This window comes from Hemitrygon akajei, chromosome 8 (genome assembly GCF_048418815.1).
Source record: "Hemitrygon akajei chromosome 8, sHemAka1.3, whole genome shotgun sequence".
Taxonomy (NCBI): Eukaryota; Metazoa; Chordata; class Chondrichthyes; order Myliobatiformes; family Dasyatidae; genus Hemitrygon; species Hemitrygon akajei.
The window spans coordinates 174,397,116-174,413,964 of record NC_133131.1 but is presented as its reverse complement, the minus strand read 5'-3'; the positions used below and the strand labels follow the sequence as shown (position 1 = coordinate 174,413,964).

The 16,849-nt window shown below is 48.9% G+C and overlaps 1 protein-coding gene across 1 annotated transcript in view; it reads left to right on the top strand.

Annotated features, from left to right (window-relative positions):
• cfap20 (cilia and flagella associated protein 20) overlaps nucleotides 1-16,417 on the top strand; it is a 34,090-nt gene extending 17,673 nt beyond the window's left edge. Inside the window, exons 3-6 of the mRNA XM_073055130.1 lie at nucleotides 1,817-1,928; nucleotides 7,103-7,291; nucleotides 11,423-11,533; nucleotides 16,214-16,417. Of these exons, the coding sequence (XP_072911231.1) occupies nucleotides 1,817-1,928; nucleotides 7,103-7,291; nucleotides 11,423-11,533; nucleotides 16,214-16,216 (415 nt within the window). The 3' untranslated portion in view covers nucleotides 16,217-16,417. The remainder of the gene's footprint in view (nucleotides 1-1,816; nucleotides 1,929-7,102; nucleotides 7,292-11,422; nucleotides 11,534-16,213) is intronic.
• The last annotated feature ends 432 nt before the right edge of the window (nucleotides 16,418-16,849 follow it).

Here is a 16,849-nt window from a genome sequence, read left to right as displayed (position 1 = left end):
AAGGTCATCGAATTGCTTCTCCAGTTCTCTAACTCGGTCCCTCAGGAGCTGCAGCTCGACGCACTTGGTGCAGATGTGGCCGTCCAGGAGGCTGGGAGTCTCCAGGACCACCCACATCTGACACAGCACAGTGTTACGAACCCCGTAACTGGGTCACTTACCAGCAAAGATAGAGGCGTCCGTTGGAGTCTGGTGATACTATTTTTAACAGTATTTATTAGTAAAAATACACAAAAATAATATCATTGCAAACATACAGATAATATACGTCGTCAATACTAAACCTAAAAGTGCGGGTATAATAATAATCAATAAGAAATAAGCTCTATCGTTGTCTAGGGGATAATGAATTGTCCGATGGAAATATAAAATTCGTTTCAGTTCATACAGGCTGCAGCCGTTGTTTGTTTGTCACTGTGTTGCAATTGTTGGAGAGAGAGAGAGAAATAGAAGAATAACTTGCCGACTTTCCTTGGTATGATCTTGATCCGTATCCGTCCTTTAGCTAGACCGTTCCGTGGAGGACTCGTCACCCAGGCAAGGATGGACACACACACAAGCCCCCACCGGTCTCCTACGTTTCTCCTGGTGTGTCTGAGGGGTGTTCCCCAGACCTGTCTTTTATCCTCACTCACGGGGTCTCAGATGTCAATCAGGTTGGGATGATGCAATCCCTCAACCAGACCACTCTGGTTGTCCCCTGAGGGGTTTCAATGAATAGTACAGTACTCAATACACAATTCCTTCTCCAAGAGACAATAGCAGTAATCAGTGGTTCCGTTCCGCTTTTGTTAAGAGACATTCCACCTGGTTGTGTATTCTGCGTCTCTCTCTCATTTCCTGACATGCTGTGTATCTCTCTCATCTTCTGGGTCTCATACCTGAAGTACTAGCGATCTTGCAATTCTCAAAAAGGAGGGGACGACTTTGCACCCTTCGGCCCCTCAGAGTTGCTCCACATTCGTAACAACAGAAACTGGCCGATGTGTATATTGTTTTTTATTCCCATGTACACTGTTTACTCAGCTTCACATGAGCCAGGAATGACATTGCACTTGGTGTCTATGACAATGAACACAGCTGAGCCTGAGCCAGTCCACAGTCCAGTCTGGGTTGAACCTTCTCCGCCACTGACGTAGAATAGAGGGAGGAGCGGGCAAGTGGGGGGAAGGTGTGACAATGGGGAATCTCACTTCCAGCCATTGCTGCTGCTTCTGACCATGTTGGTACAAGGGGCCCTCCGTTGGTTGGGATCGACCGTGGATGTTACGCCCGAGGTGTACGCAAGCCAGGGCGGTACGATATGGACAGAAAGCTGTTCCCGTGGAGCGGGCTCCCCCTCTCCACGCTGCTGATGAATCCAAAGGAACGCAGACAGTCTGGCACCAGCAGCACCACAGGAGTTGCCAGTCAGTGTAGGACTGCTCCAGATTTTCCTCTGGGTTCACTCCTGAAGTCTTCCCCATCAGTGTGTATACCCGTAAGGTAGTGGAGACTGAGATCAGAGTTTTCCTTTTCCTATACGAGCTGCCGACCACGGCTGATGAGCTCCATCTGCCCGAATTGACTGGTTTCAAGGCACCAGTAACTTGCTTTTGCCCCTTCTCCTGTCAGTAGAAATGATTCCACTGGCTTAATAGCTAAGCCACACGTGAAGGCCAGGAACTGGACGTAGTTGTTAGAGGCTATTTGAGACGCACACTATTGGGAGCATTTAATTGGTAGTGGGAGCTTATCCCCACTACCCCCTCTCCCTGGCTGACAACTTAAGGAACTGATTTAAAGTTGGCACTAACTGTGTTTGAAACCCCTCCAGCACCACATACATCACCTGCCCAGCAGACCCGAAGAAGACCCTGGGCATCAAGCTGCCCTTCCTTGTGATGATCATCAAGAACCTGAAGAAATACTTCACATTCGAAGTCCAGGTGAGGACCACAAGGACAGCTGCTGTGCCCCATTACCAAAACGTGTGTGTGCGTGTACAACTTGCCCCACACATCTCCTTTAAACTTCCACCCTCTCACTTCTAAAAGCGCATCCTCTGTCTTTCCTTCCCTCCTTCCTGGCCCTTCTGAGCCCTCTGATTCAACCCTAGCCTAATCGCTGGACCATTTACAATGACCAATTAACCTACATCTTTGGACTATAACGACATTTTTACCCTGGGGAGAAATATCCTGACTGTAAACACCTCTCAAAATCTTATAAACCTTTATCAGGCCTCCCTCAGCTTCTGGCAAATAACCCAATCCAGGCAGCATCCTGCTGAACGCAGTCTGCACCCTCTCCAAAGCCTGTAATGGGGACAGCCAGAACTGCACAAAATACTGCAGAACTGGCTTGACCTGAGTTTTATGCCCCTGCAACACAACCTCCAGACTCTTGTACTCAGTACTGTGACTGATGAAGGCAAACACTTCACTCGCCTTTCTTTTCTAACTTATTGCGATACGGTAATGTAGCCATTAGCGCAATGCTTTGTGGTTCAAGTGGTCACCAGTCAAGGTTCAATTCTCAATGCTGTCTGCAGGGAGTTTGTAAGTTCTCCCAGTGACTGTGTAAGTTCTCCCGGTGACTGTGTAGGCTTTCTCCCGGTGACTGTGTAGGCTTTCTCCCGGTGACTGTGTAGGCTTTCTCCCGGTGACTGTGTAGGCTTTCTCCCAGTGACTGTGTAAGTTCTCCCGGTGACTGTGTAGGCTTTCTCCCAGTGACTGTGTAAGTTCTCCCGGTGACTGTGTAGGCTTTCTCCCGGTGACTGTGTAGGCTTTCTCCCGGTGACTGTGTAAGTTCTCCCGGTGACTGTGTAGGCTTTCTCCCAGTGACTGTGTAAGTTCTCCCGGTGACTGTGTAGGCTTTCTCCCAGTGACTGTGTAGGCTTTCTCCCAGTGACTGTGTAGGCTTTCTCCCGGTGACTGTGTAGGCTTTCTCCCGGTGACTGTGTAGGCTTTCTCCCGGTGACTGTGTAGGCTTTCTCCCAGTGACTGTGTAAGTTCTCCCAGTGACTGTGTAGGCTTTCTCCCAGTGACTGTGTAGGCTTTCTCCCAGTGACTGTGTAGGCTTTCTCCCGGTGACTGTGTAGGCTTTCTCCCGGTGACTGTGTAGGCTTTCTCCCGGTGACTGTGTAGGCTTTCTCCCGGTGACTGTGTAAGTTCTCCCGGTGACTGTGTAGGCTTTCTCCCGGTGACTGTGTAGGCTTTCTCCCGGTGACTGTGTAGGCTTTCTCCCGGTGACTGTGTAGGCTTTCTCCCGGTGACTGTGTAGGCTTTCTCCCAGTGACTGTGTAGGCTTTCTCCCAGTGACTGTGTAGGCTTTCTCCCGGTGACTGTGTAGGCTTTCTCCCGGTGACTGTGTAGGCTTTCTCCCGGTGACTGTGTAGGCTTTCTCCCGGTGACTGTGTAGGCTTTCTCCCGGTGACTGTGTAGGCTTTCTCCCAATGACTGTGTAGGCTTTCTCCCGGTGACTGTGTAGGCTTTCTCCCGGTGACTGTGTAGGCTTTCTCCCGGTGACTGTGTAGGCTTTCTCCCGGTGACTGTGTAGGCTTTCTCCCGGTGACTGTGTAGGCTTTCTCCCGGTGACTGTGTAGGCTTTCTCCCGGTGACTGTGTAGGCTTTCTCCCAATGACTGTGTAGGCTTTCTCCCGGTGACTGTGTAGGCTTTCTCCCGGTGACTGTGTAGGCTTTCTCCCGGTGACTGTGTAGGCTTTCTCCCGGTGACTGTGTAGGCTTTCTCCCGGTGACTGTGTAGGCTTTCTCCCGGTGACTGTGTAGGCTTTCTCCCGGTGACTGTGTAGGCTTTCTCCCGGTGACTGTGTAGGCTTTCTCCCGGTGACTGTGTAGGCTTTCTCCCGGTGACTGTGTAGGCTTTCTCCCGGTGACTGTGTAGGCTTTCTCCCGGTGACTGTGTAGGCTTTCTCCCGGTGACTGTGTAGGCTTTCTCCCGGTGACTGTGTAGGCTTTCTCCCGGTGACTGTGTAGGCTTTCTCCCGGTGACTGTGTAGGCTTTCTCCCGGTGACTGTGTAGGCTTTCTCCCGGTGACTGTGTAGGCTTTCTCCCGGTGACTGTGTAGGCTTTCTCCCGGTGACTGTGTAGGCTTTCTCCCGGTGACTGTGTAGGCTTTCTCCCGGTGACTGTGTAAGTTCTCCCGGTGACTGTGTAGGCTTTCTCCCGGTGACTGTGTAGGCTTTCTCCCGGTGACTGTGTAGGCTTTCTCCCGGTGACTGTGTAGGCTTTCTCCCGGTGACTGTAGGCTTTCTCCCGGTGACTGTGTAAGTTCTCCCGGTGACTGTGTAAGTTCTCCCGGTGACTGTGTAGGCTTTCTCCCGGTGACTGTGTAGGCTTTCTCCCGGTGACTGTGTAGGCTTTCTCCCGGTGACTGTGTAGGCTTTCTCCCGGTGACTGTGTAGGCTTTCTCCCGGTGACTGTGTAGGCTTTCTCCCGGTGACTGTGTAAGTTCTCCCGGTGACTGTGTAGGCTTTCTCCCGGTGACTGTGTAGGCTTTCTCCCGGTGACTGTGTAGGCTTTCTCCCGGTGACTGTGTAGGCTTTCTCCCGGTGACTGTGTAGGCTTTCTCCCGGTGACTGTGTAGGCTTTCTCCCGGTGACTGTGTAGGCTTTCTCCCGGTGACTGTGTAGGCTTTCTCCCGGTGACTGTGTAGGCTTTCTCCCGGTGACTGTAGGCTTTCTCCCGGTGACTGTGTAAGTTCTCCCGGTGACTGTGTAAGTTCTCCCGGTGACTGTGTAGGCTTTCTCCCGGTGACTGTGTAGGCTTTCTCCCGGTGACTGTGTAGGCTTTCTCCCGGTGACTGTGTAGGCTTTCTCCCGGTGACTGTGTAGGCTTTCTCCCGGTGACTGTGTAGGCTTTCTCCCGGTGACTGTGTAGGCTTTCTCCCGGTGACTGTGTAGGCTTTCTCCCGGTGACTGTGTAAGTTCTCCCGGTGACTGTGTAGGCTTTCTCCCGGTGACTGTGTAGGCTTTCTCCCGGTGACTGTGTAGGCTTTCTCCCGGTGACTGTGTAGGCTTTCTCCCGGTGACTGTGTAGGCTTTCTCCCGGTGACTGTGTAGGCTTTCTCCCGGTGACTGTGTAGGCTTTCTCCCGGTGACTGTGTAAGTTCTCCCGGTGACTGTGTAGGCTTTCTCCCGGTGACTGTGTAGGCTTTCTCCCGGTGACTGTGTAAGTTCTCCCGGTGACTGTGTAGGCTTTCTCCCGGTGACTGTGTAGGCTTTCTCCCGGTGACTGTGTAGGCTTTCTCCCGGTGACTGTGTAGGCTTTCTCCCGGTGACTGTGTAGGCTTTCTCCCGGTGACTGTGTAGGCTTTCTCCCGGTGACTGTGTAAGTTCTCCCGGTGACTGTGTAGGCTTTCTCCCGGTGACTGTGTAGGCTTTCTCCCGGTGACTGTGTAAGTTCTCCCGGTGACTGTGTAGGCTTTCTCCCGGTGACTGTGTAGGCTTTCTCCCGGTGACTGTGTAGGCTTTCTCCCGGTGACTGTGTAGGCTTTCTCCCGGTGACTGTGTACGCTTTCTCCCGGTGACTGTGTAGGCTTTCTCCCGGTGACTGTGTAGGCTTTCTCCCGGTGACTGTGTAAGTTCTCCCAGTGACTGTGTAAGTTCTCCCAGTGACTGTGTAGGCTTTCTCCCAGTGACTGTGTAGGCTTTCTCCCGGTGACTGTGTAGGCTTTCTCCCGGTGACTGTGTAGGCTTTCTCCCAGTGACTGTGTAGGCTTTCTCCCAGTGACTGTGTAGGCTTTCTCCCGGTGACTGTGTAGGCTTTCTCCCGGTGACTGTGTAGGCTTTCTCCCGGTGACTGTGTACGCTTTCTCCCGGTGACTGTGTAAGTTCTCCCGGTGACTGTGTAAGTTCTCCCAGTGACTGTGTAAGTTCTCCCAGTGACTGTGTAAGTTCTCCCAGTGACTGTGTAGGCTTTCTCCCAGTGACTGTGTAGGCTTTCTCCCAGTGACTGTGTAGGCTTTCTCCCGGTGACTGTGTAGGCTTTCTCCCGGTGACTGTGTAGGCTTTCTCCCGGTGACTGTGTAGGCTTTCTCCCGGTGACTGTGTAGGCTTTCTCCCGGTGACTGTGTAGGCTTTCTCCCGGTGACTGTGTAGGCTTTCTCCCGGTGACTGTGTAGGCTTTCTCCCGGTGACTGTGTAGGCTTTCTCCCGGTGACTGTGTAAGTTCTCCCAGTGACTGTGTAAGTTCTCCCAGTGACTGTGTAAGTTCTCCCAGTGACTGTGTAGGCTTTCTCCCGGTGACTGTGTAGGCTTTCTCCCGGTGACTGTGTAGGCTTTCTCCCGGTGACTGTGTAGGCTTTCTCCCGGTGACTGTGTAGGCTTTCTCCCAGTGACTGTGTAGGCTTTCTCCCAGTGACTGTGTAAGTTCTCCCAGTGACTGTGTAAGTTCTCCCAGTGACTGTGTAGGCTTTCTCCCAGTGACTGTGTAGGCTTTCTCCCGGTGACTGTGTAGGCTTTCTCCCAGTGACTGTGTAGGCTTTCTCCCAGTGACTGTGTAGGCTTTCTCCCAGTGACTGTGTAGGCTTTCTCCCAGTGACTGTGTAGGCTTTCTCCCAGTGACTGTGTCGGCTTTCTCCCAGTGCTCCAGATTCCTCACACGTTGCAAAGATGTGCGTTAGGCATGCTACGAAGGTGTGGTGAAACTTGTGGGCATGTCCTTGGGCTGTTGATTGTTGACACAAACCACATATTTCTCCATGTTTCAATGTACATCTGATAAATAAAGCTTAACAATAAAGAGAAGTGTGCTGCTACTTTCAGTGAGCTGTGGACTTGGACCCCAGGATCCCTCTGTACATCACTGTAGTCTGTTTACAGGTCCTTTTCCTCGTCCCGAAGTACAGCCTCTTCTTGTTCGCACATCACCCCTGCTGGGGCACAAGCCACCGCTAGCAGCTCCTCTATCCTCGCCTATCTACGCAGGGATGAGGTCTTTGGAGCTTTTGTTGACATTTCTGTTGCTGTGGGCTTTTACCGAGTGGGGTTGATAGGCCCATGTCCAACCCTCCTCCTTTCGCATCCTGGCTTGGGGCTGGCCCCGGTGGAGGTCAGGTGAAACACTGGCTGGATTAAATCTGATTAACCTGTTCTGGCAGGTGCTGGATGACAAGAATGTGCGACGGCGGTTCCGGGCGAGCAACTACCAGAGCACGACACGGGTGAAGCCCTTCATCTGTACCATGCCCATGAGGCTGGATGATGGCTGGAACCAGATCCAGTTTAACCTGTCAGACTTCACTCGCCGTGCCTACGGCACCAACTACATTGAAACGCTGCGAGTACAGGTGAGGGGGGTGGGGGTTTATGGGAGTTAGTAATGTGCCAGGTGGAGGTCAAACCTGGGGGAGGGATAAGATGTCCGAGACCAGTCCTTGGAAGAGGGAGTTTGGCTCTCTGGCAGAGTGTACAAGCTGGCTTCGTTCTCTGTGGAGCAGAGATTAAATGGAGTGGTTTAAAATCAGAAATTCACAGCATGGATGTAAGAGCAGAATCAGGCCATTTGGCCCATCGAGTCTGCTTCACCATCCCATCATGGCTGATCCCTCTCAACCCCATTCTCCTGCCTTCCCCTGTAACCTTTGACACCCTGACTGATCAAAAACCTTTCAACCTCTGCTTTAAATATACCCAACAACTAGGCCTCCACACCTGACTGTGGCAATGAACTCCACAGGTTCACCACTCTCAGGCTAAAGAAATTATTAGAAACATAGAAAACCTACAGCACAATACAGGCCCTTCGGCCCACAAAGCTGTGCCAAACATGTCCCTACCTTAGACCTACCTAGGCTTTACCCATATTTTTCTAAGCTCCATGTAGCCATCCAGGAGTCTCCTAAAAGACCCTATCGTTTCTGCCTCTTCGTCGCCACCGGCAGCCCATTCCACACACTCACCACTCACTGCGTTTAAAAAAAAACACAAACAAACAAACTTACCCCGACATCTCCTCTGTACCTACTTCCAAGCACCTTGAAACTGTGCCCTTTCGTGCTAGCAATTTCAGCCCTGGGAAAAAGCCTCTGGCTATCCACATGATCAATGCCTCTCATCATCTTATACACCTCTATCAAGTCACCTCTCATCCTCCGTCGCTCCAAGGAGAAAAGGCTGAGTTCACCCAACCTGTTCTCATAAGGCATGCTCCCCAATCCAGGCAACATCCTTGTAAATCTCCTCTGCACCCTTTCTAGGGTTTCCACGTCCTTCCTATAGTGAGGCGACCAGAATTGAGCACAGTACTCCAAGTGGGGTCTGACCAGAGTCCTGTATAGCTGCAACGTTACCTCTCGCCTTTTAAACTCAATCCCACGATTGATGAAGGCCAATACACAGTATGCCTTCTTAACCACAGAGTCAATCTGCGTAGTAGCTTTGAGTGTCCTATGGACTCAGACCCCAAGATCCCTCTGCCAAGAGTTACCATTAATACTGTATTCTGCCATCATATTTGACCTACCAAAATGAACCACTTCACACTTATCTGGGTTGAACTCACTCTGCCACTTCTCAGCCCAGTTTTGCATCCTATCAATGTACTGCTGTAACCTCTGACAGCCCTCCACACTATCCACAACATCTCCAACCTTTGTTTCATCAGCAAATTTACTAACCCATCCCTCCACTTCCTCATCCAGGTCATTTATAAAAATCACAAACAGTAGGGATCCCAGAACAGATCCCTGAGGCACACCACTGGTCACTGGCTTCCATGCAGAATATGACCCGTCTACAACCTCTCTTTGCCTTCTGTGGGCAAGCCAGTTCTGGATCCACAAAGCAATGTCCCCTTGGATCCCATGCCTCCTTACTTTCTAAATAAGTCTTACATGGGGTACCTTGTCAAATGCCTTGCTGAAATCCATATACACAACATCTACTGCTCTACCTTCTTCGATGTGCTTAGTCACATCCTCAAAAAATTCAGTCAGGCTCATAAGGCACGACCTGCCCTTGACAAAGCCATGCTGACTATTCCTAATCATATTATACCTCTCCAAATGTTCATAAATGCTGCCTCTCAAGATCTTTTCCATCAACTTACCAACCACTGAAGTAAGACTCACTGGCCTATGATTTCCTGGGCTATCCCTACTCCCTTTTTTGAATAAGGGAACAACATCCACAAACCTCCACTCCTCTGGAACCTCTCCCGTCCTCATTGATGAAGCAAAGATCATTGCCAGAGGCTCAGCAATCTCCTCCCTTGCCTCCCACAGTAGCCTGGGGTACATCCCATCCGGTCCTGGTGACTTATCCAACTTGACGCTTTCCAAAAGCTCCAGCACATCCTCTTTCTTAATATCTACATTCTCAAGCTTTCAGTCTGCTGCAAATCATCCCTACAAGTGCCAAGATCCTTTTCCATAGTGAATACTGAAGCAAAGTATTCATTAAGTTTCTCTGCTATTTCCTCCAGTTCCGTACACACTTTCCCACTGTCGCACTTGATTGGTCCTATTCTCTCTCTCATCTTATCCTCTTGCTCTTTTCATACTTAAAGAAAACCTTGGGGTTTTCCTTAATCCTGTCCGCCAAGGCCTTCTCATGGCCCCTTCTGGCTCTCCTAATTTCATTCTTAAGCTCCTTCCTGCTAGTTTTATAATCTTCTAGATTCATATCATTATGTAGTTTTTTTTTTTAACCTTTCGTAATCTCCTCTTCTTGACTAGATTTACACCAGCCTTTGTACACCACGGATCTTGTATCCTACCATCATTTCCCTGTCTCATTGGAACATACCTACTCAAAACGCCATGCAAATATCCCCTGAACGTTTGTCACATTCCTTTGGTACGTTGCCCTGAGAATATTTTTTTCCAATTTGCTTTCGAGTTCCTGCCTGATAGCCTCATAGTTCCCCTTACTCCAATTAAATGTTTTCCTAAATTATCTGTTCCTATCCCTCTCCAATGCTATGGTAAAGGAGATAGAATTGTGATCACTATCTCCAAAATGCTCTCCTACTGATTGACCTAACACCTGAAGTAGCCATTTCTGCCCCTGCACCATCCAGATCTCTGTAATAGCTACAACATCATGGCTCCAAGTACTGATCCATGCTCTAAGCTCATCCGCTTTATTCATAATACTCCTTGCATTAAAATAGACACATTTCAAACCATCGGTCTGAGCGCGTCCCTTCTCTGTCACCTGCCTGTTCTCCCTTTCTCACTGTCTCCAAATTTTCTCTATTTGTGGGCCAACCTCCCTTTCCTCCGTCATCTCAGTTTTGTTCCCACCCCCCAGCAGTTCTAGTTTAAACTCTCCCCTATAGCCTTAGTGAACCTTCCCGCCAGGATATTGGTCCCCCTGGGATTCAAGTGCAACCTGTCCTTTTTGTACAGGTCACGCCTGCGCCAGAAGTGGTCCCAGTGATCCAGAAATCTGAATTCCTCCTAATCTCTGTTCTAAATGGATGTCCTTCTATTCTGATGAGGCTGTGCCCTCTGGTCCTAGACTTCCCCACATCCACTCCATCTAGGCCTTTCAATATTCAATAAGTTTTGATGAGATTCCCCCCCCCTCCTCCTGCTCCTTAACTCCAGTGAGTACAGGGCCAAAGCCAGCAAATGCTCCTCATACGTTAACCCTTTCTTTCCTGGAATCATTCTCGTTAACCTCCTCTGGCCCCTCTTCAATGCCAGTACATCTTTTCTTAGATAAAAGGCCCGAAACTGCTCACATACCTTATTAAAGCCTCAGCGTTATATTCTTGCTTTAATATTCTAGGTGGGTTGCTGACATTGGGCCTGTTTTGTGCTGTATCGCCAAATCAAAATAATCCAGGTTTGTCCAACCACTCCATATAGCTCGTACCTGCTAATCCAGGCAATATGCTGGGGCACTCATTCTGCAGAAGAAATTCCAGGTTTTGAGCTGCGCTGGGCACATGAGGGGGAATCATCTTCACTTGGGCGGTGAGAGTGTAGAAAGAGCTGCCAGCGGAAGTGGCGGTTGCAGGTTTGATTGCAGTGTTTAAGAGAAATTTGGATAAGAGCATGGGAGGGTGATGGTTCAAGGGCAGAATAAAAGTTCGGCATGGACCAGACTCCGTGGGCTGAATGGCCTAATTCTGCTTCCGTGTCTTATGGTCTTAAATTTGCCCAAAGTCCCAAACTCTCTATGACTGCATGTGTGGACTTTTGATCAGTCCAACTGCAAAGAAGAACACACAGATCGTAAAAGTCACTTTAATGCAAAGCTTCAGCTGCCTGACTTTCCACTGTCTCTGGAGATTAGCAACCATACAAATTTGTGCGACTGCATTGGAGCTGCCTTGCTTTGGACAGAATCCAAAGGACCAGGGATGGATTTTTCCCTGTCTGCCTTTTGGGGCATGTTAGTCAACCAGCACGTTTGACTGGGGCTGATGCGTCACTGTGAGGTGACTCAGTTGCTTGTTTGTTTTTCAGATTCACGCCAACTGTCGTATCCGGCGGGTTTACTTCTCCGACAGGCTGTACTCGGAGGACGAGCTCCCCGCAGAGTTCAAACTGTACCTACCGGTGCAGAATAAAGCCAAGGTGAGCTGGCACTGTGCATACAGGAGGGGCTTAGTGGCTGGCACTGTGCATACAGGAGGGGCTTAGTGGCTGGCACTGTGCATACAGGAGGGGCTTAGTGGCTGGCACTGTGCATACAGGAGGGGCTTAGTGGCTGGCACTGTGCATACAGGAGGGGCTTAGTGGCTGGCACTGTGCATACAGGAGGGGCTTAGTGGCTGGCACTGTGAGACGTGAGGTTCTGCAGATGCTGGGAATCTTGAGTAACACTAAATGCTGGAGGAACTCGGCAAGTCAGGCAGCATCTATGGAGGGGAATAAACTGCCGATATTCCGGGCTGAGACTCTTAATCAGGACTGGAGAGACTCCCTTCCTTTCCAGTCCTGATGAAGTGTCTCGGCCTGGAACGTTGGCTGGTTAAGCTCCACCATAGATGCTGCCTGACCTAAGACCATAAGAAGTAAGAGCAGAATTAGGCCATTCAGCCCATCGAGTCTGCTTTGCCATTCCATCATGGCCGATCCTGGTTTCCACATCCTCCCTATCTGGTCCTTTCAACATTTGGTAGGATTCAATGAGATTCCCCCCGCGTTCTTCTGAATTCTAGTGAGTGCAGTCCCAAAGCTGCCAGATGCTCCTCGTTTGTTAACCCTTTCATTCCTGGAATAATCCTTGTGAACCTTGTCTGGACTCCCTCAAATGACAATGTCCTTTCTGAGATATGGGGTCTAATACTGTGAACAATACTCCAACTGCGGACTGACTTGTGTCTTATAAAGGCTCAGCATTATCTCCTTGCTTTTATATTCTATTCCCCTTGAAATAAATGCCAACACTGCATTTGCCTTTTTTACCACAGACTCAACCTGTAAATTAACCTCTGGGAGTCTTGCACAAGGACTCCCAAGTCCCTCTGCATTTCTGATGCTTGAACCTTCTCCCCACTTAGATAACAGTCTGCACTATTGTTCCTTTTACCAAAATGTATTATCATACATTTCCCAACACTGTATTCCATCTGCCACTTTTTGCCCATTCTTCTAATTTGTCTAAGTCCTGCTGCAATCACATTGCTTCCTCAGCACAACCTACCCTCCACCTACCTTCATATCATCCACAAAGCCATCAATTCCATTATCCAAATCATTGACAAACAATGAGAAAAGCAGCCAACCAGAAGAGCCCTCTCTTATTCCTGCTCACTATCTCCTGTCAGCCTTTCCGCTATCCATGCCAGTTTTTTTCCTGTAACACCATAGGATTTTATCTTGTTAAGCAGCCTCCTGTGTGGCACCTTGTCAAATGCTTCTGAAAATCCAAGTAAATGACATCCACTGCCTCTCCTTTGTCAATTACAGTATATGTATATTGAATAGATTAAAAATCGTGCAAAAACATAAATATTTAATAAGTGAGGTAGTGTCCGAAGATTTAATGTCCATTTATGAATTGGATGGCAGAGGGGAAGAAGCTGTTTTTGATCGTTGAGTGTGTGTGCCTTCCGCTGATGGTAACAGTGAGAAAAGGGCATGCCCTGGGTGCTGGAGGTCCTTAATAATGGACGCTGCCTTTCTGAGACACCACTCCTTGAAGATATCCTGGGTACTTTGTAGACTAGTACCCAAGATGGAGCCAACTAAATTTAGAACTCTGCAGCTTCTTTCGGTCCTGTGCAGTAGCCCCTCCTCCCGATACCAGACAGTGATGCAGCCTGTCCTTCTGTTGGAGTTTAAAAGCTTCCCAGTCATCCAACTTCCCACTCACTTTTGCTCCCACGTGTGCCTTTTCCTTGGCTTTTACGCAGCTCTTAACATCCTACCCCTGCCATTTGAGAACTTCTTCCTCTGTGGGACGTATGTATCCTGTGCCTTGTGAAATATTCCCAGAAACTTCAGCCACCTCTGATGTGCCGTCATCCCTACTAGAATCCTCCTCCAATTCACCTGGACAAGCTCCTCTCTCATGCCTCTGTAATTCCCTCATGATACTGATACATCTGACTTGTGCTTCTCCCTCTCAAACTGCAGTATGAATTCAATCATAGTATGATCTCTGTCTAGGGGTTCCTTTACATTAAGCTCCCCAATAAGATCTGGGTTATTACACAACACCCAATCGAAGACAGCCTTTCCCCGAGTGGGCTCAAGCACAAACTGCTCTAAAAAGACATCTTGAAGGCATTCAACAAATTCCATCTTGCAATCTGACACCAACCTGATTTTTTCCCAATCCCCATGCATATTGAAGTTCCCCATTACAATTGTGACATTATCCTTATTACATGCATTTTCCAGCTCCCTCTGCAATCTCAGCCCCACATCTTGGCTACTATCTGGAGTCCTCTGTGATTCCCATAATGTGTTTTTTTTTAACCCTTGCAGTTTCTTAACTCCACCCACAAAGATTCAACATTCTCTGACCCTATGTCACCCCTTTCTAAAGATGTCATTCCACCTCTTACCAACAGAGCCACACACTGCCTATGCCTTCCTGCCTGTCCTTTCGATACAAAATATCTCCTTTGATGTTAAGCTCCCAACTATGGGCTTCTTTCAGCCACGACTCAGTGATGCCCACATTGTCGTACCGACCAATCTCTAACTGTGCCATGAGTTTGTCCTCATTCCAAATGCTCGCACATTTAAATACAGCACCTTCGGTCCTGCTTTCTTTACCCTTATGAATTTTGCTTCTGTGGTACAATTTAACTCTTTGCTCTGTCTGCACTTGTATCCAATCATTGGCTTGTCCTTCATGTTACACCCATCATCTACTTGTAGACCTGCTGGCTCGTCCTCAGCTCTGTCATCCTGGTCCCCATCCCAATGCCACATGAGTTTAAATCACTAACAACTGCTCTAGTAAATCTGTCTGCAAGAATATTGACCCCCTCAGATTCAAGTGCAACCTGTCCCTTTTGTACAGGTCACACCTGCCCTAGAAGAGGTTCCAATTATCCAAAAATCTGAATCCCTGCCTCCTGCACCAATTCTTTAGCCACATGTTTATCCGCCACCTCATTCTATTCCTATCCTCACAGGCAGCAATCCCAAGATTACTACCCTTGAGGTCCTGCTTCTCAGCTTCCTTCCAAACTCCCTGTTTGGTACCAAGATGTACCACAACTTATGGCTGCTCACCCTCGCTTTTCAGGATATTGTGGATGCATCGAGAAGCACCAGGGAGGCAAACTACCATCAGTGTTTCCTTTTGGCGTCTACAGAATCGCCTATCTGTCTCCCTAACTATAGGGTTCCCTATTACTGCTGCATCCCCTTCAGTTCCCTACCCTTCTGAGCCACGGGGCCAGACTCAAAATGGAGTACTTATTGACTGGGATAGCCACAGGGGTGCTCTCTACTATCTGACGTTTCACCCTTCCCTCTCCTGACAGTCACCCATTTATCTGTGTCCTGTAGTCTTGGGGTGACTACCTCCCTGTAGCTCCTGTCTCACTGCTTCACACAACAAGCCAAAGCTTATCTAGCTGCATCTCGATGCCCGTCACAGAATGTGGCCATCAGGGAGGCTGGGAGTCTCCTGGAAATCCCACATCTGACATCCAGAACAGAACACTGGCTCTTTTGATGCATCACCTATTCTGTCAAGAGTTTAATAACAAATGAACTTGCCTTGCCTCGGCCTGTTTTTTGCTGAAGCTTTATTGAGCCAAGGCCGTACCATTCTGCCTCACACTACTCAAAAGACAGCCGCTCCCATGATGGCTGTGCCACTAGGAGATAATCTCTGTTATAGAGGCTGGCTTTCCCATCAAAAATCTTTGTCGGACCTGTGTGGGAATGCTCCTGTTGTGTCTGTGCAGTATTCCAATCAACATTTGAATTTTTGTGTTGCTGCCATGTGGACATTAGAGGCCATTGCCCGAGTGAAAACTCTGAGCAGTTTGTATAGTTGGAGAGATTACTGGGACAGTCAGCGTCCATTGCTTTCTCACCTGGTCCAGTGAGATTGCCTAGACCTGCCTCGGTGCTCATGAAGAGAGGCGAGTTCTCTGAGCGTTGGACTGTATCCTGCATTTCCTTCAAGGAACTGTCCCAAGCGGAGAACAACCTCAAAAGGGCCCCTCTTCACAGGTTCTGAACTGGCCCTTGCTCAGTGACCTTTCATCTGATGTTGGATTAGGGTTTTGTCCACCGTTGGCTCTTACGTCAATCAACATCTCAGTAGTGGAGCGATGTTCATGTACCTTCCTGCTGCCCTGGACAGCATTAACGTGCCCTGCAGTCTTCTCTCTATACTCCACCGCGGGGTGAGGAAAGGGACTGAGGAGAATGCCCCCGCTGTGCTCTCTTCTCGCTATCAGGAAGGTGGTACAGCAGCCTCGTGACCCACATCACCAGGTTTAGGAACACAACCACTGGGCTCTTGAACCAGTGAGGATAACTTCACTCACCTCAACTCTGAACTGGTTTCACACTCCTTTCAAGGACTCTTCATCTTATGTTCTCCATTTATTGCTTAATTATTTATTATTATTATTCTGTTTTGTATTAGCACAGATGGTCTTTTGCACATTGTTTCTCTGTCCTGATGGGTGCAGTCTTCCACTGATTCAACTGTGCTCCTTTTTATTTACTGTGAATGCCTGCAAGAAAATTGTTCTCAGGATTGTATGGGGTGACATATTTGTACTTTGATAATAAGTTCACTCTGAACTTTACGAATATCTCTTCTTGCAGTGAGCTGTGTGAACAGAACGGAGTATCTACTGACTGTCAGAGGATTGGTTCCCTCACCCTCTCTTCTGCACTGTCCGGAGGAGAAGCCCTTAGGAAAGTGAATGCTTTGTATATTTTCTTTTAATATAAACCCATTGTTTAAGCAGTGTTTGTTTTGCCTTTAATATTGTATCTTTTATTAGAAATAAAGTTCTCAAGTTTGAACAGGACTGAGTTTCATTAAAGGTCCAAGGGGAGGGTGTAAGAAGCTCCTTGTTTGGGCTGATCTGCTGTACACCACCGATCCCTGAGGACAGAGTACAGCTTGCAGGAACTCCCTCTCACTTTCTTTAGAAGTTCATAAAATGGAGAGGCATACAAACCTGTGAGGTGAGGCTCTCTGTTGGTCAGGGTTGACCATAGCTGTTTGTGATGAGCAAGCTGGTGTGCGTATAGCAGGCTCCCCCACTCCACCAGCTGACGATAAGGAAACAGCAGAGACTGATATTGATAGTTTGACACCAGTGGCATTGCCAGTCAGTGTTGTCCTCGGGGACTCCAGCTCCAGATTTTTCCATTGGGGTTTCCTCCTGAAGCCTCCCCCACAGCTAACAAATCCCATGTGCCCGAAGCAACTGGTTTTAAGGCACCAGTAAC